General features: G+C 41.1%; 1 protein-coding gene across 1 annotated transcript in view; it reads left to right on the forward strand.

Annotated features, from left to right (window-relative positions):
• Positions 1-24,583, forward strand: part of CTNND2 (catenin delta 2) — a 526,110-nt gene extending 501,527 nt beyond the window's left edge. The window contains exons 14-17 of the mRNA XM_077809167.1: positions 2,845-2,971; positions 9,337-9,468; positions 17,923-17,996; positions 24,323-24,583. Of these exons, the coding sequence (XP_077665293.1) occupies positions 2,845-2,971; positions 9,337-9,468; positions 17,923-17,996; positions 24,323-24,583 (594 nt within the window). The remainder of the gene's footprint in view (positions 1-2,844; positions 2,972-9,336; positions 9,469-17,922; positions 17,997-24,322) is intronic.
• Positions 24,584-24,873: the final 290 nt, after the last annotated feature.

Genomic DNA, 24,873 nt, shown 5'->3' on the forward strand with positions numbered 1-24,873 from the left:
GAAAAAACAGTAGTTGTGCACTTGAAAATAATATCGGTCTTTAACATCATCATTGGCTCTAGAGCTTAAGGGCACATCTTACAAGAACATAAGAACGGCCAAACTGGGTCAGACCACAGGTCCATCTAACCCAGTATCCTGTCTTCCAACAATGGCCAATGCCAGGTGCTCCACAGGGAATGAACAGAACAGGTAATCATCAAGTGATCCATCCCCTGTCGCCCATTCACAGCTTCTGTCCATCCTGGCTAATAGCCATTAATGGATCTATCCTCCATGAATTTATCTAGTTCTTTTTTTGAACCTGTTATAGTTTTGGCCTTCACAACATCCTCTGGAAAGGAGTTCCAGAGGTTGACTGTGAGTTATGTGAAAAAATACTTCCTTTTGTTTGTTTTAAACCAGCCGCCTATTAATTTCATTTGGTGACTAGTGCTTGTGTTATGAGAAGGATTAAATAACACTTCCTTATTTACTTTCTCCACACCAGCCATGATTTTATAGACCTCTATCATATCCCCCCTTAATTGTCTCTTTTCCAAGCTGAAAAGTCCCAGTCTTATTAATCTCTCCTCAGATGGCAGCTGTTCCATACCCCTAATCATTTTTATTGCCCTTTTCTGAACCTTTTCCAATTCCAATATATCTGTTTTGAGATTGGGCGGCCACAACTGGACACAGTATTCAAGATGTGGGCGTACCATAGATTTATAAAAGCTTCTAAGTCACCTGCTTGCTGGAGATGATTGATTGGATTTCGAAAATGCTTCCTTATCATTGGTAATAAGGATTAACTGGCATTTCCTAGTAATTCTTACGATTCTTTATTGACTGTCCGTTTTTCTCCTGACATTTTCTATATGACCCTTCACTGCCTGGGGTCATATAGATCCTGTGAAGAAGCACAAACATCACTTTCCTATATGGACAAATGCTCTGTAGCTAGCCACTCCAAAGAAAATAATGAACCCATCTTCAAAAGCTATGTCCCAAATTTCACTCTTTTAATTTTCCTTTTAAATGTGTGTCGTAACTTCACAGTTGACACACAGCCACCTACCAATGCACTATGCAAACAACATAGAGGGAAGAGATGTGCATTCAGTGTTTTTAATTGTACGTTGAGTGTGTCTATTTCAAGTTATCAATATTATGTATAGATAGAAATCTAATAAGCAAGCGTCTTCTGTGCTTTTGCTGTTTAAAAAAGAAAAGCAGCACCACTTTTCCTCAGCAGAGTGTTCTGAAAGTACTGGTGATGGCAATTACTTTTCATATAGCAAAATAGCCAAACTAAGACGGAAACTGGAGCCAATTTTTAACAATGTTTTATACTATATATATTTTAATCACACTTATATCCGCCTTGCAAAATTCTTTTTGCCTCCTCACTTGGGACTTTACCCAATATTCACTGAGGTCAATGGGCATTGGATCAGGTCCCTGGAAAGCATTTTTTAAGTGCTAAGTAAAGTGTTATCATAAGAGTGGCAAGTAGATTTTGTGCCCAAGTTCGTAAAATTACATTACAGTTTTGGCACAAGCTTTACAGATGATAAACATATTTCATCAGTAAATATTTTGTGGCATCTGAAATAATATAGTGGAGTCCAATACAAGAGCTACTAATAGCCATTTTAGCTCTCATTATGCTTTCATGCTAGTTTAATTACTTAAGAAAAAATGTTACTATTTAGTATTTATGTTATGTTATGTTAGACAATAAAACAGCTTTAGGCTCTCCAGTGTTTGACTCCTGCACAAATAAAGTCAATTTCAGTAATATGAACTTGAGCAGCAGCTAACTTAGAAATGTTCATATCATTATACATTTCAATTTCAAATACAGAGGGCAACTTTTTCTGTGCACCCTGGAGAAAACAGTGCTGGGGGAAATGGGCATTATATTATAATAAAACACTGTAAAGAACCTACTTTAGTTTCCCAGTTATGAACAAACAGCTGAGCAGTCTCAGTGTATTAACTAGACTAGAGGGTGTGTGAAATATTTATAACAAAATTCAAAAGGCTTGAATTCTCATCATCTATCCATTTAACATTTGCTTGCAACATTAAAACGTTCCTTTGTAACAGCATTGTTTTCAAGGAAAAAATATTTGCACTGTAAATCAGACAAAATATCATTATTTTGCATATTTTCACAGCTGGCTTATCATTTTTATGACATTTCAGGAAAAGTAGTGGTGTGGAAAAGGGCAGAATGAAAATGCCTAAAACTGTATTCAAATTCTGCATAATTTTTGCACAGCCCTAAAAGGGATTGTGTCTTTGTGCCTGTTGTAGGTATTTTGTGGGATATATTGTAGTATCTGGGGAGTTGTCTGGGATACATGCAGTACAGTGGGATAATGTGCACTATAGAGGGTGCGAATTATAAAATGCACTAACAAGTTGTGCATTAATTGGTGCAAACTAATAATTCCCTAGTGTGATTTAACAACATTATGTTAGGGAACTTTTAGAGTGCACCAGCAGGGTCTCCACAGACCAATTAATGTGCAACACATCAGAGCACTTTAGAAATCACACTTCCCCTTGCCCCCATAGAGAACATTACCCCGTTGTATAGACAGACCCTGAGCACCATCTTAAATTTTGCAGTGTTGAGCATACTTGGCATGCTGTAAATGGGCAGAGTAAAGCAGCCTAGCACTGGAGAACAAGAGTGACCATTGTGAGTTGATATGTAATTACTGTAACTGAGTATTCATCATAATTAGTGATTAAATAAAATAAAAGTATTGTTTACATAAAATAAAGTATTGTACATATGCATCTTTTTCACTGAAACTTGTCCCAATGTTTGATGTTGTCCTCATGCAGGATGGATGGTCACAGTATCACTTTGTAGCCTCATCTTCAACAATAGAGAGGGATCGGCAAAGACCATACTCTTCATCACGCACGCCCTCCATCTCTCCAGTGCGCATGTCTCCTAATAATCGCTCAGGTAAGACCATGCTTCCAGGGCTGAAGTAAACAGAGAAGTAATCTAGTAATGTCATCTTTCCATTGTTAAGTGCCAGTCAGTAGCATCTAGATGCATTATTAACCGTGATGGGAGCATGTGGGAAACATTTTTTTCTTTCTGATCAGTGTATCTTTGTATACAGGAATATTTTTTATTTGTGTGAATGCCTTGTAGAAATGTAAAGCAGACAGACTATCCAGTGTAGCCTTTTACTGTGAATGTCCATTCACTATTTTCCTTGTCCACTGGCCAGTTAAGATTATCTGATTGGGAAAGTGAAAATTCCCAGGGCCATTGTGCCTACTGTTAGCATTGGGAAGTTCCCCATCTCAGATGCTTCCAAGTAATTTTCTTTACTAGTCATAGAAACCACAAATTCATTTGTTATGTATGTTTTCTACTGTTAGTGAACTTCAGCTTCGTGTAAATCATCATAACTCCACTCCAGTCAATGGATCTACACCAATGTTCGTCAGCTGGGCATCTCATTATGGATGTATTTGCAGAAGGATTGACTGCAACTCTACATCTAATATCAATGCCATGAACATATAAAGTGTAATTAACTGCAATTTCATCCACTGTAGAATTATTTCTGTCTTACATAGAGGAATCAATTCAGTTTTCACATGGAGAATTCAGGCCTCTTTTTCCTCCACTTATTCCAAGTTAAAATATTTAATTACTTTAAATGAAAGTAATCCTCAATAAAAATAAAGTCTTTTAAAATAAACATAGTAAAATCCTATCAGCCTCTCACTTTGCATTTTACTGCTTGCTCTGTTAAACCTCTGTCATTAAGAACATAAGAATGGCCATACTGAGTCAGAACAATGGTCCATCTAGCCCAGTAACCTGTTTTTCCAACAGTGGCTGGTGTCAGATGCTTCAAAGGGAACGAACAGAGCAGGGCAATTTGTCAAGTGGGGCTTTGGCAATTTGTCAAGTCCCAGCTTCTGGCAGTCAGAGGTTTAGGAACACCCAGAGTGTGCGGTTGCATATAGCCCCGATCAAGTTATCTAATTATTTTCTGAGCCCAGTTATACTTTTGGCCTTCACAACATCCCCTGGCAATGAGTTCCACAGGTTGATTGTGCATTGTGTGAAGAAGTCCTTCCTTATCTTTATTTTAAACCTGCTGCCTATTAATTTCATTGGGTGACCCTGTGTTATGTGAAGGGGTAAATAACATTTCCTTATTCGTTTTCTCCATAGCATTCATGATTTTATAGGCCTCTATCATGTCCCTACCTTAGTCATCTCTTTGCTAAGATGAACAGTCCCAATCTTATTAATCACTCCTCATATACAAGTTGTTCCACAGTTACTGGGATATCAGCAGTAAGATGTGTTTGGCTAAACTACTTACACCCTAGTGCAAAAGTGATTGTTTTTTTATGTTTGTTAACTATCTAAGAGTCTAGTCTTAATCTACAAGAGCAACGTGCTGAGCTATTTTGAAAGTCTGGCCACAAGTATCCCATAGTCGTGGCTGAGTACTAAGCACTTTCAAAAATCTGCTCTTCATACAGGCACCTAGATGGGTGCCCTTTTGAAAATCTGACCGTCATTGTGAGTGCTGAGTGCTTGAAAAATCTGGCCCTGAGCTTCAGTGAACATCTGACTCCAAGTATCTCCTGCTTTCTGTTGTTTGTTCAGTTCAAGGAGGGAATCTAACTTTGTCTAATATATAGGACTCTACCTTGCCCCATCCCTCCACCCCACCCCCAAAAGTCAGTACCATAAAGTCAGTCCATCGTCAACAGACAATTTCATGAATGCTTCCAGTAAAAACTCTGCAGGAGTCCACTTGTGGTTTTGATGGTGGAGAGCTGTTGCTCACACAGAGTGAATAGATATAGTTCCTCCAGGAAATGGACAGACAGTTATGTTTTATCATTTGGACAGTGTACAAAAAGCTGCATGCTTAACATGACCATTAGTGTTTTGATGTCTTAGCACCCCTTTGGAGCTATGTTTTGTATGTTGTCCTGTTAGATTCTGGCCGAGGACACATGTTGTCCAAAACCATATTCTGATTCTGATTGGGTCTTTTTGGTGGTGTCAGAGTCCTAAAACCATGCTAGATAGTTAGCTGACAATCGCTTTAAGAGCAATCCTCAGTTTTAATGGATACATAAGCACAGCCAACTGCTTAACATTAGTTCTTAAATCCAGGGGTCCCAACCTGGGGAGAAAATTTAATCAAAATTCCAAATTGGTGCAAAATTGTTACCTTAATCCTAACAAGAAAAATGCAGTGTAAATTAGGACTCCTGGAGGAAATGACCAAAGATTAAGGTTTATGCATGAGTTTTTACAGAACTTTTTGTAAACTATAGAAATATTACAGTGTAATAAGCTGAACCATTATCAAACATCAGTGTTCTTTCTAAAAAATTACTATGTATTAACATATCCTTTAAAGGTTAAACTCGAGTAAAACAATACCCGCTTAACAGGAAAAGAACAGATATGAGACCAGAGAACAAATTTCTGTCCTTGTGATTTAAGTAATGAACAGAACAGTTTCAAAAATAAAGGACACAATAATTATAAATGTCCACTTTTTGTCATGGTAAGGAGGACATGAAAGTGCTATTATTCATTGTTATTACAATACCACACTAAAAATATACCAACCACCTTTTCTAAATATGAGGAAAGGAAATTTATTTGATGTGCTTTGCCTTCATTAAACCAGATGTTTAAAGGAGTGAAGTTCAAATAACATACTAAACAACAAATGTAAAGGTTATACTTGTGCCCTACATAAAAATCTTAACTGAAACTCACTTTTAATCTTAATTCTTGTTTTAGCATTGTCACGTTAACAGCCGTAAGTATCCACTTTGTTTCCTAAGCAGTAGAAAACTTTTGAAGAGTGCTGGGAAGTCTCTAAGTGAACATTGAGGGGTCCAGCCAATACCCCAATGTTATATAATACTTTATCTCTCATTAGTCTTTCTTTACTTCATTTCTTTGATAAGAGCTGGGGTAGCGCACTTGAATTGGTCCAATTATTTTCAGTCTAAATCTATAATATTTTCTGATAAACTCTTGAAATGAAATCCTGGCCCTATTCAAATCAATGGGAACTTTGTCATTTATTTCAGCGAAGCCCGTATTTCCATTTTTCATTGACATTTCCCATTAATTTTTGTCATCACTATTTTGAAACTTTCCAGCTAAACTCTAGGCAGACACCACTTCCAAGTCTCATCCCATATGCTGAGCAACAGAAGCCAGGGTTCTCTCTGGTGTGTATTGATTTTGTGAGAGCCAAAGCTTTTGCCTTTCTGTCCATCTATTCAAGTTTGTGTCATGAAAAGAAACGCTAGTACCTCCTCTGATATTGAGATCAAAATGGAAAAAATAAATACCAATACTTGGAGAAAATTGTTTTTATAAGTGAGTGCATTCACTAGGCATTCACTGCTCAAACGCTATCCTCGCATTTTGCTCTCTCTCCAATGTTTTGCCCATGTTTACTAATCTAGAGTAGATAATTACTGAGCCATTCTGCCTTAAATATACACACACAGAACCTCCATTTATTTCCGTGGAACTTGCATATGTGTATGCCTGGGGAAAAAATAGTTTTTGGGGCCCCAAATTACATAACAAATCGGGGCAATTATTGAATTGTTCCGCGTGCACTTTGGGGATCATTTTTCAGATGCACTCAGGTCCCATGTAAGCACCCATATAACAGCTTGGTTTTCAAGAGTTCATGTCCCTTTGTGACACTTCTGGACAGTTTTCAAAAGAACTCATCATTCAAGGGACTGAGCTTTCAAAAATCTCCTCACTTCTTTTGATGCCTAAATGAGCTTTTTGAAAATTTAACTATAAGACTTTAAAATGGGGTGTTTGTTTGTTGTAACATTAGAGCTTAATGGGAAGTTTAGTATCAACATGGACAATGATCCTCCATCACCCTTGTTCCCAGATTTGAAATATGTAGGTATAAAATCCCTTGATTCATTAAAATTTGGAACCAGAGCTTAATTCTGTCCCTGGCTCTCTGCCCCTCCCCCACAAAACAGGATGTTTAACGGGTGTTGGAATTTCTCAAGGAGACCCTCACACTTATTTTATTGACTTTACGCAGCTTGGGTCAAAATTCTGGTCTCCCAAGCAATATTCAGTGAGATTCCCATGATACTTGGGGTAAAATACAGAGTGAAAAGGGAAGATGTTGGCATAATGCAGAAAGTATTCAGTAAGGAGTTGCACTGTAGTTGTTAGCACAGCACCTCGAGTTAGAGGCTTCTTTTTTCTGTTTGGGGAATTGGTTAATGCAACCTGTGGGTTTTGCTGTGTTTAAAATTGTGAAACAGCGAGAAGGGCCTCAGGAAAATCATGTTAACAGGTATAACAGCAGGACACTATTCACCTCCCCCCAGCCTTCCTTGTGTGTGATGGTCATTCGCTCCCAGCTGGAGTAAACATAGACTGCAGTAGCAATCGTTTTGCCATGAGTTTACCAGCAATCAAAAACAGATTTACCACTAGAGACCTTACCAACTCCACCGTGATAATACAAAAGCTTTCTTGCTGGTAGCATCTAGGGAGAATATTGCTGACATCCTTTTTAATAAAGATTTAACCTTGCACATCCCTTGCTGGCCAAGAAACCCTTGATTTCTGGTTAGATTTGATCACACATAAAAGTGGAGCTCTCCAAGATGAAATACATTTGTGACACCATTTCCAAACATGGGGCAGTTTTATTTTTCCTGGAGGGATATTCTTTTGGATTTCCAGACAGAGAGTGAAAGAGAAAGAACTATGTGACATTATTTTTCCCTAAAAAGGGCCTGATTTTTAAACAGTCATTAAAACAAACTTGCCATTACCCAAGCTATTAAAAGAAAACCCTCCTCATACCATTGCTCCGTGGCTGGGAATCCCTCTTTATTTGTGTTCCCTCCTCTTTAAAGATTCTTAGTGCTTTTGAATAAATGAAACTAAAAATCCTCAGAACCCGTTGGATTTGGTTGCATGTAGAAATGTAAATGCCTAATAACAATTGGAAAACCCCACCAAAAATTATTCTTCGTGCAAGAAAACTTTGACGGATAGACAGACTTGGGGAATCTATAAAGTACTGGGAATTGCAGAGCCCTGCAGCATCCAGAGTACCTTAGGAGACTATGTCGAGGCGTTCATTTGTTATTGGGTTAACTTTTGTCAAAGGCTGAGAAAATACATTATCCCCCAGAAATATTTAATCAAACTTTTCTTATCTTTGGGAGAAAGACCCCAGAATTGGTAATAGGGGTCTCAATGGAAGAAAAAAAACCCCTCTATTCTTAAACTGGTTTGGGGGAAATAAAAGTTTAAGAAATACATTAATAAGTCCTAATTGTTGCCCTAATATCCAACATATCTCTATTTGATGAACACTTTATCATAAACCTTTACTAACGTATTTGTCATCTAAATGCTACAGTGAGTAGTGCTTTAGATAGGTGCAGCCAGCAAAGCAGTTAAATACATTGTTCACCCTCAACATTTGCTAGTTTAGATACTTTAGATAACTAAATTATGTTATTCCAGTATAGTCAGAAAGACAGACTATAAGAATTAAAAAGAATTGCTATACGAAATCCCATTGTTTTTCCATCACCTGGAATAGGAATTAATTATGATGATTATTTGGTACAGTACTTTTGGTAGAGGCTCACTTTTTAATGATCATTGCTGTATATAGAGATAATCACACCCATAATACTAGAGTCAGAATTATTGGAGTTACTTTCAAGCATTGAGCACTTATCTGAAGATTTGTACATATCTTGTTTTTTTAGTTAAAGTTACATTTTCCGTACTAATGCCTTTTTTTCCTCATAACAGTTACATGGTTCCTGTTTATTTTCAAGTAATGAAACAAAGAGTCCCTCTTATAAGGGTTTTTCTGCTCCCTGTTAATCATTATAAAAGTCTTTTCCACAAAGGAGAAACTGATGATACCTGGGGAAGTGAACCTGACGATGCAAAATTGTTGTCAAATGTACAAATTAAAGAAATGGAAAGGATGAAGAAAAATAAAATTGCTGCTTATGTCATTCCATTGTGATCATCTTAGTTGTTACATGTAAATGGAGAAGGAACAAAATGCTCAGACAGAAATGCAGTTTTTAATAATTGCCTTTAATACATTTGTCATATATTTGAAATAGCAGCACCTCTAACCCCTTTCCAAATCCAATTCTGCCTACACACTTCACACAGTTTAATTCCTATATATTAACAAATGTAAATATTACTAAATTGTTTACCCCAGATGTGCTTGCAGTGGTCTGAGGGGAGAAAAATTATTTGTTTTTACTATCTAGCAAGTGCCCCTGCCTCACCTCGGGAAATGATCAGTCTAAAAGAAAGGAAAACAGACTACGAATCAACTGGAACAAATGTCTCTTACCATGGTAATAAAGGAGAACACACTTCCAGGAAAGACACCATGACAGGTGAGATGGTGCTTACACATCACATATATAAATTGACTGTAGTAGACACATTTTCTAGGCTTGGCTGAGTTTACTGTAATAGTGAAAGAGATCAACTTCTGTGATGTCTGAGTACCTCATAGATATAAGATTGAAAGTAAAAGGAATCTTATTAGTACAACTCCTTATAACAATCAGGAGTGGCCCTGTACTTTGTAACATCTAATCCTATTACAACATGGACCTGTAGCGATGTCATGATGCCTGGATATTTTCCCCCACTATTACATCTGTAAAAATCTTGGAGGATTCCAAGACCGGATTCTCTGCCAGGTTCTTAATGTTGCTTGGGACACCATCAGCATGCTGATTCAATACCAAACTTCCCATGCTACAATCTGTATCCAGAAGTTTGCATTCAAGATCAGTTTCCTGTGCTGTACAGTACTTGGTACCCAAAACCCTGCAGATTATCATCTGAGTTTACATGGAGGAGCAACATGCAAGAAGATGAATTAACATGAAATCTAAGAAGTGATATAAGAAATGGGACAACAACCAAATAGATTTTGCACACTATTGAGAGCCTGGGAGTCCTAACGTCTGCCTCTGGCCTTAGGAGACAATTCAGCAGGCCATTGCATGGGGAAGCAGCAAAGAGAAAGCCATTCATTCATCTAAGGTACTGTATTTGACATTAGTTTTCGGTATTTGGGATGTTTGCGAATGACTTGTAATCACACTGAATAGAGTTGGTCTACCCTACCCTGACGTGACATTGCTGCCATTCACTTTTTCCTGTCACCCAAACAGTGTCATTGTAAAGGTTATTACTGACATGATTGTGGAGGACAGGTCTGTGTTCAGCTATTGTTACACTTTGTCAGGACCTTGGGTACATCCATGAAGAGGGCTTGTCAGGATCCAGTTTGGCAGTAGGGAAGGGCAAAGGATACCATTTCCTTTTTAAGGTATCTGAAAGTTCAGGCAAGCATAGTAAGAATGATCACAGGGGAGGGCATTTTCTGACAGTTTATGACACATCTTTTACCTTGTTTATTTTTGCCTCTTTTTAAAATCCATGTTCATTTCTCTTCCATTTCATCTCCCCACCCTTCTCTCTTTTTTCTCTTTACTGCAGTATCTCTGGCCTCTCTTTTTCTTTCTTTACTTCACTCATTTCCCCCTTGTTTGCTGTTTTTTAAGGAATGGAGATTGGCACTGCTCCAACCCCTTTGTTCCATTTTGAGTTACACTCCCTGTTGTGCCTAAGTCCCCATGTCTCCCTCACCCATTGTAACTGCTTTTTCATGGGGTTCTGTGTAATAAAGTGTTTGCATCAAACTTCAAGCCACCCAGCCTACTATCCAGCTACTCGCCCCTTTGTGAGAGATGAGTAACAACGTCAAATTTAAAAGATCTACTGTAGTTCCTAGTACTGTACATGCATTGTGTATTTGAAACAGGAGTTCATGAATCACATTCTCTCTTTCAGGTTGCCAAATCTCAACCCTTTACAGTTGGTCTGACATCAAATGAAGAGCCATTTGAGGAAGGCAAAGCCTATAAATAATTAAATAGAGTCAATAACTCTGCTAGTATGTGTTGACTGTAACAAATGTACAGATCACCATTACAAAGTATTTGTCAGTTGTGATAGAGAAATAAGAAGCGACAACAACCATGTAAAGGAAACCAGGTGAACTGGATAAGAATATTTCAATAAAAATAAAATCAATCTTTTTGTTTTTTGTTGTGAGATATTCTGTTGTACTGGGCTGTTCTCCTATTTGCCTGGGTTTACATCCTGTAACAAGGGGTAAGGATTCCCTCACTTCCTGCAGTACATACTTTGCATATCCATCACTGAACTGTAGTCAGTACATGGATGGGTTGTAAAGGAGCATGTGGGGTTTAGAGAAATATTTTTCCAAGTTGGAGTTGTGATGCATAGATTTCCTCTTATTCTGTGGCACAATGAAAAATGCTCAGTGCAAGATATGTAGGCAATTTTCCCACTGTCTTATGTAGCATGCATATCTACCAATATATCCATATGCCCATTTATCCACAACTGTCCCAGATTTTACAAAGCCATTCCCAGGTTACAGTCCCAGACAATGTCTTGTGAACTGTTGGTTGCTACCTGATAGGGTTTGGGTTTTTTTTAAATAGTACTGTTGGCCTCCTGTCACTAAGGGAATATGTGGGGAAGTCTGTGAAGCCTGCAGAAAAGAGTGAAAAAGCTATGAAATAAACAACTGAGTAAAAAGTGTTAAGATCCTTATTAATGAATTAAGCAGCTCTGAAATACCATTGATTTCCTGAGGCCAACTAAGAGAAAAGGAGGAACCGTATGACCATTCTCCTTTGCTCTCTCTGCTTTTATAACACCTTGCTACATTTACAGGTCATCACACAACTAGCCTATTTTTGAGGACTGTAAAAATAATAAGAAACAACTTAAAAAGGAAACAAACCTATTATGATCTTTAAAAATGTGTGACTACCATAAATAAATGCCATAGCTTGACTCTCAGCCATTCCCCTCCTGATCAGGGAAAACAAGGTTTTGATATGCTTTCATGGGATTTGTGCTCTGAAAATCATTTTTCTTGTACTTCGTGGCTTCTCCTGTTGAACTGACATTAAGCATCACCGTCTGTGTCCTATATCAACCACTCCAGGAGCAGAAGCATCTTTTGGATCAACATTTTCCAGGTTTACTTTAAAGAATGTCCATTTCCCTTCGATGCCAGTGTTCAGGCTTACTCATCTAATGGCCTGCACACATTCCAGGTGCCCTGAAAATGCATTCTGAACACAAACAGGAGGGAGTGCATCTGAAATATCTTTCTCCAGCCATTGCTAAAGGAACTTTTACCCCTTGCTTTTCTTAAAGAAACCATCATACAAAGGTATGTACATACCATATGCCAGTGTCACGTCTTCCATCATGCAGGAAGCTGGGAGTGATAAGAAGGCAGGAGACCATCCCCGCCCCCCGGCTGGTATTTGTATAACATGCAAATCTTCAACTTTACTGCTCTGAACTATGTTTTAAAAGAGGAGCTCTGCTGAATGTAACGGAAGAAGCAGAACATGCAGTACAAGGGGCAGATGACTAGCTATAACTGATTTATCCTTCCCTTTCTTGCTGACTATCAGACTATGTTTATGAGAGCATTGGGTTAGTGACTTCTTGTTTCAAAGTACTATAAATGTGTCCAGAGTCAGCAGTTTTTGGAACATGAAACTTGAATGTTAATCTTAAACCATGAATCAAGTAAGTGAACTAAGATATATGGGAAGACTTAGGTCAGTGATATCTTTATCACATAAATATCTAGCTATATCCTTTTCAAAGCTGGTCTTAAGGTTATCAGTGTGTTCTTCACAGAATGCTGCTGAGGAGAATTATTTGTCTGCTAACTTTTCACCAATATAATCCTTGGCATCTTATAAAATAATACGGGTAGTTTAGATTTATATAGCATACTTCACACCAGGGGACCACAGAGTTCTTCACAAACTGTATCATAGTGGCCCTTAAATACTTCCCAGTTTTACTTTATATAAATGGATATGGTAACATCAGCATCTGCAATCGTCACTTGTACTTACCTATTGTTACTACAGAAAATACACGCTGAAATATTAATTCATCCATCACCTAAATGCAGCCACCTCTGGGGTGTAATGTGACAGCTCCAATTCCCATAGTCACATTTGCTGCCTCACTCTGTCTGACCACCATGCTTCTTTCTATCCTTCCTCTTCTCCCATTTCTTAAAATCACTTCCTTCTTCATCCTCCCTCTCCCGCCCCCTGATAATTTTACATGTCTTAATATGTATACAATCTCTCAGCAAGGGATGGGCCCTAACCACAAAATGTGGATTGATTCATCCCTCTCTCTCCTTTTCACTTGTCCTCATCCTCTTTAGCTTTTGACATCAATAGTCAACTGTTCATCCACGTATAGCGAACTTCTTAATTGATTCAAGAGATTAAGTTCTCTCATCTTCCCCCCTAAACTAGCCCGGGTTTCTGCTTTGGGAACTCTTGGCATTCCCAAACTCTTTGTATGCCATTTTTCCTTTAATAGGTTAAATAAAGGACTCTGTACAGTTTATGTTTTGCTTATATTTTACAATGTGAATTTGTGATTTGCATAATAATGTTTATACAAATTCCAAAGCTCAGCACCAAGAGGGGCTGCTCTGGTCTCAAAGGCAGAGACTCCAGGTGGAGCTCAGTGTCCTCCCATAAAGACAGACCAGATAAAGGCTCAGGGATACAGCCACCGAGACCCACGGGGCTTTGAATTCTTCTGCTATGTGTCTGTGTGGTTTCCATGTACCTCAAGCACATGATGTTTGTTTGTTAGCGAACAGCAGTGTCCGTTGAGGCCGTGTATGCATTATCTAGCTCCTCATGCTGCTGTATGAGGGCATTAAGACCATGACCCTCTGTTCTATTTTACCACTCCTGCAGTGAAATGGAACCTGGCAAACTTCTGACCCACTAGTTTAGCTTTGGCTAAATTTCTTCAAACTCTTCGTAAAATCTTCATAACTTTTCTGATTCTGTGACAAACAATCACCATGAATGATACCAATCTAGCTGGGCTGAGTATTTATATCAGACCCTGTGCACAGGTCCTCCAGACACTCCTCCTGTACAAGACTTCTCAATTTGGTGGATTTGAAATCTGTGGGCTTCAAGCTGTGTCTGTCCTTTGATGGACAATTCCATTGATGGATGAACACAGCAGGTGCCTCTTCTATTTAGGAGAGCCCTACATACCAAGTAAATGTTCAGTGTGCCTTTCATTCTCCATTGTAAAATGTAAATGGTGAGACACGCAGTTAAAGCTTCCTCTGGAGCAATCTGTGAAGGTCTCTTGAGATCCTGAGAAAACAGGCATCTGGATCTGGGTAATGGACAAGTCAGCTTCCTTCAGCTCACCGTCTAGCAGGCAAGTGACTCCAAAGACCAGAGCAGAGAAGATGTCCATGAGGAAAGACCTGGCATTTGCACAGCACTGGTTCCTCAGGGACTGTTGGCAGCAAAGCCATTGCTAACACCTACAGTACCAAAGCTCAGCACCAAGAGGGGCTGCTCTGATCTCAAAGGCAGAGACTCCAGGTGGAGCTCAGTGTCTTCCCATAAAGACAGACCAGATAAAGCCTCAGGGATACAGCCACCAAGACCCACGTGGCTTTGAGTTCTGGTAATAAGGAGCAGCCTGTGGCACAGAGGAAGCCTTCTCTGGTGACACATCCCTCGGTGTCGATATCTACAGACAATGACAACACTCTGGGGACCATCATCAGTACCGAGACACCTACCCGTACCAGTGCAAACCTTAGTACTGAAAGCATCATATACTTCAGCATCATCCACACATGTCACTGGGACATACATTCTCAACACCTTCAAACAGAGAACCTGCTCCTCTGAGATCTGTTACTGAAAGATCTGTTCAGCAGAAATGGCATTGCTCTGGTCAATACCAAACACCCTAAAGGCATGCCTCTGTGGCCCTACTGAGCTTATTGGGAGTCCGTCCTTACAGGCCTTTAGAATCTACTCTCCACCACATTTGAGGAAAAGGAATAGGTCGGTCTTCACATCTGCTCTTGTGCCCAGACAGTAGAAGCAAAGCAAAAACACCACCAAAGGACCTGTCATCTTTGTCACCTGACAAGGTGATCTCCTTGTCACCCATACCAGCCTGGATGTCTTCAAGTCTAAGAGCTGCTTATGAAAATAGCTGAAACTCTGGAGCTAAAGACTTCGGTCACATCAGAGGAATTCCATAAGTTCGACATTCTCACAATTGTCAGTCCAGAATGGTGAACCGCAGCAGCTGGGAGCTGTGGATGCCTGTGGATAGTCAATGTAAACAAAGTGTCTCAAGCTGCAGGTTGCCCACCACTGGGCTAGAGCCTGGTGGCAGACACCAGCCATTATAACTACAACTGCAAAACAGGTAGAGAAAAGATACCAGGTCTCTCAATCTGGATTTGAGTACTTCCATGCTCACCACAACCCAGACTACTTAGATGTTTGAGCAGTGCAGTAAAAGTCTAAATCAAACAAGTGTACCTCTAAGGGGGTGGGGAAGTGAGGACAGTGACCCAAAAAGGCTCAATGTGTCTGGGAGAAAAATCTTACTATTACTGCTCTTTACAACTCAGAGTGGAAAGTTGCCAGGCCTTACTGGTCAACCTATTGGCCATACTCAACACCAGGAAAGAAGCAGCTAGGTTTCTTGGATGTTTCCAGAGCCTTGCTCTATTGCCTGGACAAGACTAAACCCTTTAGACCATTTCTTCGTCTCTTTGTGATTATACTCGGCTCATCAAAAGGCCAAACTTTCTCATCAGAGAGACTTTTTAAACGGATCACACAGTGCTGCTCCACCTGCTCTCAGGTAGCTGGTGAGCCTTTCCCTCCAAACGTCAGTGTACAATCCATGTGCTCCACACACTACACCAGGACACAAGCAGCATCTCCAGCCTGATTCAGGAATGTGACAGTACCTGAGACTTGCAAAGCAACCTACTGACTTTTGTCAAACATTGCACCCTTGCCATGGCAGCCAGGTCTTATGCCAAGATCAGGAAAGCAGTGCTTTACTCATTATTTGACTGATTGACTGGCCTGCCTCATTCACCTGTCCAGAGGGGATACTGCTTGCCAGTCACCAGATCCACACTGACACATGCTCAAAGAAAGAGAATGGTTACTCACCCTGCAGAAATTCTGGTTCTTTGAGATGTTATAGTCAGTGGATCCCATGACCTGCCCTCCATCCCTGCTCTTCAGACTCCGCAGCTAACCTGGGCTTTGAATTGCAAGGGAACTGAAGGAGGGTTGCAGCCACTCACACTCTGCCCTTGTACAGGAGCATAAGGAGACAGAGGCACATGTTCCGCTATTCAGAAAAACTATAGTCTTGTGTGCATTAGGTACATATGCACCTACAGAAGGAACCACACTGATTACAACAGGGATAGTGTCCCTAGCCTCTGTTTGCCAGAAGGTGGGAATGGGCGATAGGGGATGGTTGATGATTACCTGTTCTGTTCATTCCCTCTGGGACATCTGTCATTGGCTACTGTTGGAAGACAGGATACTGGGCTAGATGGACCTTTGGTCTTACCCAGTATGGCCGGTCTTATGTTCTTGTAAGCTGTACAACATCTTGACGCACCACAGTTACTGTAGGGTAAGTAACTGTTCTATATTCATGCTCTCTATGCGTGACCTGCAACAACTGCACAAATCGTTTACTTTGCATTCTTGCAAATATCCAAAGTGCGCAAGTTTTTTCCAAGCACATCTGCACTATGTATCTCAGATAGGTGGCAAGGGAAAATGCAGGGGCAGAATCAGCCCCATTTGAGACACCCATGGCTCGAAACGTTATTGGAAAGGAAGAAAAGCTGATATCCCTCCTAAAGCACCTCTAAAGACCAGATGTGATATTTTCCTTGTCCCTAGAATGCTTCATCTCAACACTTTCAGGCTCATAACTCAGTTCACTCAACGAGCTTAACCATGAGACATCTGGGGGAAGAGTCATATTAGTTCACAGGCTGAGGCCTGATCATCCAGATCGTTTCATTTTCACCAGGTAACAGCCTTTTGGCAGTTCATTTTTTGAGCTATTTAAATCTCTTTCCCCCAAAATGGTTTCACCTTATAACAAAAGCAGCATTGCAGTGCAGCTAATTCGTGCATTTGTCCATCATCATCCTAAGTGCCTGATCCAAGGAACAAAAGTGCTGGGTTTTTTAGTCCCAGTATTTATAGATGCATCTGTTAAATGTATAAATGATATAACACAATGTATTTAGCCTGAGGTTTATGGTTTATTGCTATTTGCTTACCAAGTTTTCTTATTGACTTACGTGTGAAATCCACAATTTCAGTATGACTTCCACCCACTAACATTAATAAGTGATTTATATGTACACAGCAAAGTGAAGAATTAGATTATTTGGTGGTAAGGGAAGAAAAGGAAAGTCTGGCATTTATGTGATAATTTGCAATTGAAAGTTTTATTCATATAACAGCCACACTTCATAAAGATTAGGTACATGCTGGTGCTTTCAAAGATACAATTCAGTTGCCTTCTTTGTTACTTTTAATCAGCACAGTTAATCTAACCAGCAAAGAGAAGGAAATAGTCCCAAATTAAGAATCTCACCCTCTTAATTAAAAAACAAAAAGCTATCATTCTCTCAATATGCCTTTAAAAGATGCCAATTCTTAGTTCTTATGTACATATATATTCATTCCAGAATGAATGTTTTTTACTTGGGACAAATCTTAACCAGTATTATGTTAATATATGTAGTGTAATAACAGCAAAATCACTGCAAAAAATAAAGTGTTGATGGAAGAATCCTGCAGAGAGACATGTCTGGTAATATTTTTCTCCTTTGCTTCTGTCTTTAGCTCAAAATGCTGGAATCTCAACTTTGTACAGGAATTCTTACGGTGCACCTGCTGAAGATATCAAACACAACCAGGTATGTGAGTACAGTAAAACACTAGTTTCTATACAAAAAGTGAAAATGTATTCACTGTTTTGCCTGTTAGAACAATCAAAACCATTAAAATAATAGTGAAGTGCGGACAGGGAGAGCTACATTCTGTGCTTTCGCAAGTGGTAGCAATTCCATTGACTTCAAAAGTGCTGTGCTCTTCTGCACCAGCAGGGAATTTGGACCCAAGTTTCCAAAATGTGGAGCAGTTTATAATGGCATACAGTACAGAGACCACACTACATGTGTATATGTAGCATAGACCAGCGCTTCTCAAAGCCGGTTCGCCGCTTGTGCAGGGAAAGCCCCTGGAGGGCCAGGCCGGTTTGTTTACCTGCCACGTCCGCAGGTTCGGCCGATCGTGGCTTCCACTGTCCATGCTTCACCACTCCAGGCCAATGGGGGCTGCGGGAAGGGCGGCCAGCACATCCTTTGGCCCGCGCCACTTCCCGCAACCCCCATGGGCCTGGAGCAGCAAACCGCAGCCAGTGGGAGCCGCGATCGGCCGAACCTGCAGACGTGGCAAGTAAACAAACCAGCCCGGCCCGGCAGGGGCTTTCCCTGAACAAGCGGCGGACCGGCTTTGAGAATCACTGGCACAGACTACAAAAACACAGGATTCTGCCTAAGTAATTCCACTAGCTCATCCAGTAGTGGGAACCTCATGTTTTTTTGATATCTTATGTTCCATGAATTTGGTGGTGTGCATCCAGTTCCAAGCGGTCAGATATCTGCACCCCAAAAAACAGCACTGTCATTGACACTACAGTAACTCCTTACTAAACGTCATCCTGGTTAATGTTGTTTCATTGTTGCGTTGCTGATCTATTAGGGAACATGCTCATTTAAAGTTGCGCAATGCTCCCTTATAACGTTGTTTGGCAGCCGCCTGCTTTGTCCACTGCTTGCAGGAAGAGCAGCCCGTTGGAGCCAGCTGGTGGGGGCTTGGAACCAGGGTGGGCCGGCAGCCTCCCTATCAGCTCCCCGTTCCCCTAAGTTCCCTGTGTGGCAGCTGCCCAGCAGGCTATCAATTGCCGGGCAGTTCAGCTGTCCCTCCCCCCACGGCCATGTGCTGCTCCTGCCCTCTGCCTTGGAGCTGCTCCTGGGAGCCTCCTGCTTGCTGTGTGGGGGAGGGAGGGAGGAAAGGGGTGCTGATGTCAGGGTGTCCTCCTCCCCCCTTCTGACCCACGACAGGGTTCAGGGAGCTTGCTGGCAGCAGCTGCTGTCTCAATTTGCTAATCTACTTAAAAAGGCAGTGTACTTAGAGTGGGGTCAGCATACTTAAAGGGGCAATGTGCGTCTCTCTCTCTCTCACACACACACACAGTGTGTGTTTCTGTCTCTCTCTGCCATGCTGTGTCTCCTCCCTCCATTCGGGCTGCCTTGTAGAGTGTGAGGCTACATTAACAACAACATGTTAACCCTGGAGGGCTCAGCCGAGTGCTAGTTCATCATTTAGCAGCAAGGCATTCCCTGGGAAATATCCCACCCTCTTCCACCCTCTGACTTTACTAAGCTTCACAATCATCATTGCTGCGTACAGTGTTAAACTGTTTGTTTAAAACTTATACTGTGTGTGTGTATATATATATATTTTCCTGGAACCTAACCCACCCCTATTTACATTAATTCTTATGGGGAAATTGGATTGACTTAACATCATTTTGCTTAAAGTAGCATTTTTCAGGAACATAACTACAACATTAAGCAAGGAGTTACTGTACCTGGCTCTCCTTGTTTAAAAGTTTCAGCAGAGATGCCAAGTACTGAATGGGCCTAGAGACTGATCTACCCTTTCATCCTTAGTGTGAGCTGTTTGTGTGATACCGGTGTTAATAGAGGCCACTAGCTTCCATGTTTGTCAGTTGGACATTTTCCACAAACATCAATTCCCACAATGTTTTTTTGAAAGAGGGAATTTGTGCGTGTGTGTGTACACATCCATGGCAAAGTCTGGCATTCCATCCAGAAGATAATGGTACACATACGCAAGCATAGACCCACACCCTAAGTAGAAATCCTTTAGAACAGTCTGTCCATTGAAACCACAGTGTGCATTTAACAGCTCATGAAAAAGTAGAGCAGTCTGTGTATTTAACTGGTACCATAATTGGCAAGTTAATACCCTTTATTAGAATAAAAATGAACTTCCAGAATATGGATGTATATGGAGTTGGGGGGATGATACAAAAGAGCATTTCCTGAACCCCCATCAATAGAGTGCTTTCAGATTATTGTGGAATTGTTTGTTTGTCAATTGTATTATATACAAGGCTATGTTGCACTTAAATAGCACCTTTCATTCCGAGATCTCAAAGTGCTCAAGCACTAGTTAATTTTTGCAATAGCCCTATGAAGTATGTAAGTGTTATATCCATTTTCCAGAATGGGAAATGAGACAGCAAGTTTAAGGCAAAAAATTTTGAACTTGGTGCAAACTTGTCAGGTTCATAAATCCATATTTAGTCTTTTCTGCAGAAAATTTTGGCTGAGAACCTAACATTGTGATTCAGAAGTGCCCCCACAATTCCTAGTGGGAATTGTAGTTTGAAAACCAAAAGCTTTTCAGTTTCCAGGTGTTTGGTATCTTGATGAAAAGTGTAAATGTAAATTTTCGGGGGAAAGCAGCACTTTTTGCAGAAAAAATGTGTTTAATTCAAAACCCAATTTTCTGTCAAAATGTGATTTTGATGAACATTTTGTGACCAGCCCTAATATTTAGACATCTAAATAGGCCTACTCTCAGAGGTGCAGAGAACACACAACTGTTAGTCATTTGTTAGCTGTGTGATCAGCCATATCAGTGAGCCAGGCATCAGTGTTTGGCGGGAATCAACTTTTCCATGTTTGCAGGATTCATTTTTTAGCACCCAAAGCTGCACAGTGAAACCATGCCACCTTGTTATCAGGTAATCTCCAGGCATCAGGAATATATCCAAGATCGAAACATCATGGGGAGGGCTCCTATTAGCATCCACTATCAAATTGGTCCTTTGACTCACCTCAGATTAGAAATTCTTGATACGGGGCATTTCCAAAATACGTGAGCTCATGTAGCACCCAAGGAGTTTCGTTTCCAACAGCAGTCAGCATTTATGATGCCCATTACAATTAGCCTATGTGAGGCCAGTATATTCCCCCCAAAAAATGTGTCTTTTGGTGAATAAGACATAGTCTCAGGTCTGTAGCTGCTTTTTTAGCAATTGTATTCCATTGGGTTGGGATAGCTGTGTATCCAAATCTCTATTCCAAGGCATCCCAGGTTTGAACATTTGGGCTGAAACAATGTGTCCAACCCCCTGGAATCCAGGTGTACTGAAACCATGGCTGTTGTAATAATACTGAGCCCAATCCTGTGAGGTGCTGAACACCTCCTGTGAGGTGCTGAGCATGCTCCTCTCACATTAACTTCAGTGGTAGTTGATGGGTGACACCGGCACTCTGTGCAGGGGTCCACGTGCGGCTGCACTGCTTCCCCTGCTTTTAAATACCGAGACATCCAGGGACATGGTGTTGGCCATGCTGCTGACACAATAGCCGTGCAGATCTCCCCATGCAGCAGCATGTGAGGTCATGTCATACAAGATGGCGTGTAGTGGGCTCGGCTAGAGTGAAGGGAGAAAGCAGGATTTACATGTGGAGTTCTGTGATGGCTCTGTGAGCTAGAGCCGCCGTGGGAGGCTCTAGATGAGGAAGAGTCTCCAGAGGCATTATGCCTGTGCAGTGGGAGAGCAAGCGAGGGAGCATGGTTAGGGGAGGCAGTTACTACACTTCTTCTGCAGATGTAACCTGTACTTCTGTCAGGACTGCGGTGCAGCCATGGCCTCGTGAGGCCCTGGCCACATGCCACGCCAATGCTGGGACTGAGAACACTGCAGTCAGCACTGGCCAGTTTCCCTGCCAGCTGACCCAGAGCACTAGTCACCAAATTACAGCTGCCTTCTGTCCAGCTGCACAGGGGAAAGCATGACTGTGTCTTTTCCCTCCTCCCCAGTGTACCCACACATCATAAATTAGCCTCTACTGTACATATAGCATGTTAAAAACATACCAGAATGTCTCCTGTGGGATGAGAGTACATTCAATAAGATTTAAAGGTTCTTGGTTTTTTAAATGGTGTTTAAAATTTTCAAAAATATTCACAACCTAGGATCAGGTGCAGCAGTGTGGGGGATCTAGATTAATAGGGGATTTTTTGCTTCTCTCTCTCTCTCTCTCTCTCTCTCGTTTACTGGAGCCAATCAAGGGACTCCTTAGAGGAAAGAAAGGTGCTGGCAGGCCTGGGAACAGCACTAACACAAGCTTAAGCTACACATGCTCCTCATCAGAAAGTGAGCTGTGATCTCTAGCGTTTGGAAAAGGACAGATGTTTAAAGGGATGCAATGGTGGAAAGTTGGTTGTAGTTACATAGAGGCTGCAAAGCAAAAAGAAGGGAGTAAAGATTCATAGACTCTAAGGCCAGAAGGGACTATTGTGATCATCTGGTCTGAGCTAACTAACACTGGAAATATAACTTCCCTGAATGAATTCCTGCTTCGACTCCGGTGGCTGTGCTTGAACTAGAGCATATTTTTTTAGAAAAACATCTGGATCATGAAGATACTTGGCACCGGTTTATAAAATTCATCTTCTACTTTAAATTTCCCCTATCGAAACTTTGAGGCTTGGCTGTGCAAAAACAAATAATTGAAATAGTTTGACTTAGTCTATGCGATTGATTAGGAAGAGCGTTCTTTGATAACCTTGGATCTTGTGTATCTATGATGGGAAATGTGTCCCGTCATAGATGCACAAGATACAAGGCTATCAAAAAACTATAACAGCAATGCAAGACTGACGTAATATTTAAATGTTAGGGAATAAAGAGATTAGGGAATAGCTCAATTTAAAGATAGGAAAGGGATATATTTTAAGGCATTAAGCCCAAAATATGCGTGCCTCAAATTAGGGTCCTCAATCCATATTTAGGAATTTAAGTAAAGCAATTTGTAAGAGTGCAGAGCACCCATAAATCCCACTAAACTCAGGGCTTGGCTACACTTGCAGCTGTAGAGCGCTTTGGGTTAAACCAGCCTTCGGAGAGCACACTAGGGAAAGCGCTCCAGTCTGTCCACACTGAGAGCTGAAAGCACACTGGCATGGCCACATTTGCAGCACTTGCAGCTGCACTGGGAGCGGTGCATTATGGGCAGCTATCCCAGCATTCAAGTGGCTGCAACGTCCTTTTCAAATGGGGAGAGGGTGGGGTGGAGTGTGTTGTGTGTATGTGGGGGGAGAGAGAGTGCTGAGAGTGTGTCAGCACGCTGTCTTGTAAGTTCAGACCCCCTCCTTCCCCCGCCTCTCTCTCACTCACTCAAAGCAAACATTAGCTGTTTGTTTTTTTCTCAGACCAGATAAGCAGCTGAAACTCTGAAACTAAGCTTTGAAAGGGCCACTTCCGTATTCCTCCCGAGTTCACAACAAAGACAAGAGAGGCCATTTCAGTTAATGGGATTATGGGACGTTTCCAGAGGTCAATCAGAGCGCTGTAACATAACTCCTCGTTTACTCTGGAGCTGCAGCGTCTCACCCAATACACAACAGCCGTTAATCCTCTCCTGGAGGTGGAGTACCAGGAGCACTCCAGCCAGGGAGTTAGAGCGCTCTACGTGCCTTGCCAGTGTGGACGGGGAGTAAGGTAGAGCGCTCTGGGAGGCTTTACTGCGGTATAATGTGCAAGTGTAGCCAAGCCCCCAGTGGGAACTGCTGAGTGTCAGCATCTGTGAAAATCCAACCACTTTTATTATTTAGGTGCCTTGATACTAACCTTTAGTCACCCAGGTTTAGAAATTTTGGTCTGAGTCATCTTATTTCTGTCTTAAAAAAATGCATGGGCCAAAGGTTTCCCCAAAGAAAACTTTGTTTAATTCGATGTCTTTATTAGACATTTGAGTCCTGTGATGATGTCCAAGTATACGGACATCTGAGTAAGATACGGGAAGGGACTGAACACATCAGGGTTTGTAGTAGACGTGGCTGCAAGCTACATTGTTTGGCTCCAATCTTCCAGGATTATGGCTCAAACCTACCACTAGTTCACACAGCCTAATCCTAAATTTTATCCCCTTTGCTGTTTAACTACCTCTTTTTAAGCAAAGCAGCATCTGTTAGCAGCAGTAATAATTGTGAGTATAAAGCATTACTGGCAGCATTCTTACTCCAGCCTGACAAGTTGCAATGAGCTGGAACTGTTGGATGTGCACCCCTTGTGCTCGTTTGTTTTCCAGTGTTACTGACACCTAACAAGCTGTGGGTGTTATCATCTTTCTAGGTTTCAACACAGCCAGTTCCACAGGAGCCCAGTAGAAAAGATTATGAACCGTATCAGCCGTTTCAGAATTCGACAAGAAACTACGATGAGTCCTTCTTTGAGGATCAAGTGCATCATCGCCCACCTGCAAGCGAATACAACATGCATCTGGGACTAAAATCCACTGGCAACTACGTCGACTTCTATTCAGCTGCTCGTCCCTATAGTGAACTTAACTATGAAACAAGCCACTATCCAGCTTCTCCAGATTCCTGGGTTTGAGGCTTGGGCAAGACACAAATGCTCCAGGAACTGTGCATGTGCATGCATACCACAAGACATTTTTTTCCCTGCAAATTTAGTTTGTTAAAGCCTGTTCCATAGGAAGGCCCTGATAACCAGTGTGGGAAATTTAAGATATTTTAGAAGGCTAAAAGAAATGAAAGTTAAACATGGAAGTCATTAGAATGATAAAGATATATATATATATATTACAGTGTGGGACAACTTTACTGTTGGCCTATAGAGTCTAAAACAATGGTGCTGTACACTGAATGTGGCTGAAGGAAGGA

The sequence above is a fragment of the Eretmochelys imbricata genome, chromosome 2 (assembly GCF_965152235.1).
Source record: "Eretmochelys imbricata isolate rEreImb1 chromosome 2, rEreImb1.hap1, whole genome shotgun sequence".
Classification (NCBI taxonomy): domain Eukaryota; kingdom Metazoa; phylum Chordata; order Testudines; family Cheloniidae; genus Eretmochelys; species Eretmochelys imbricata.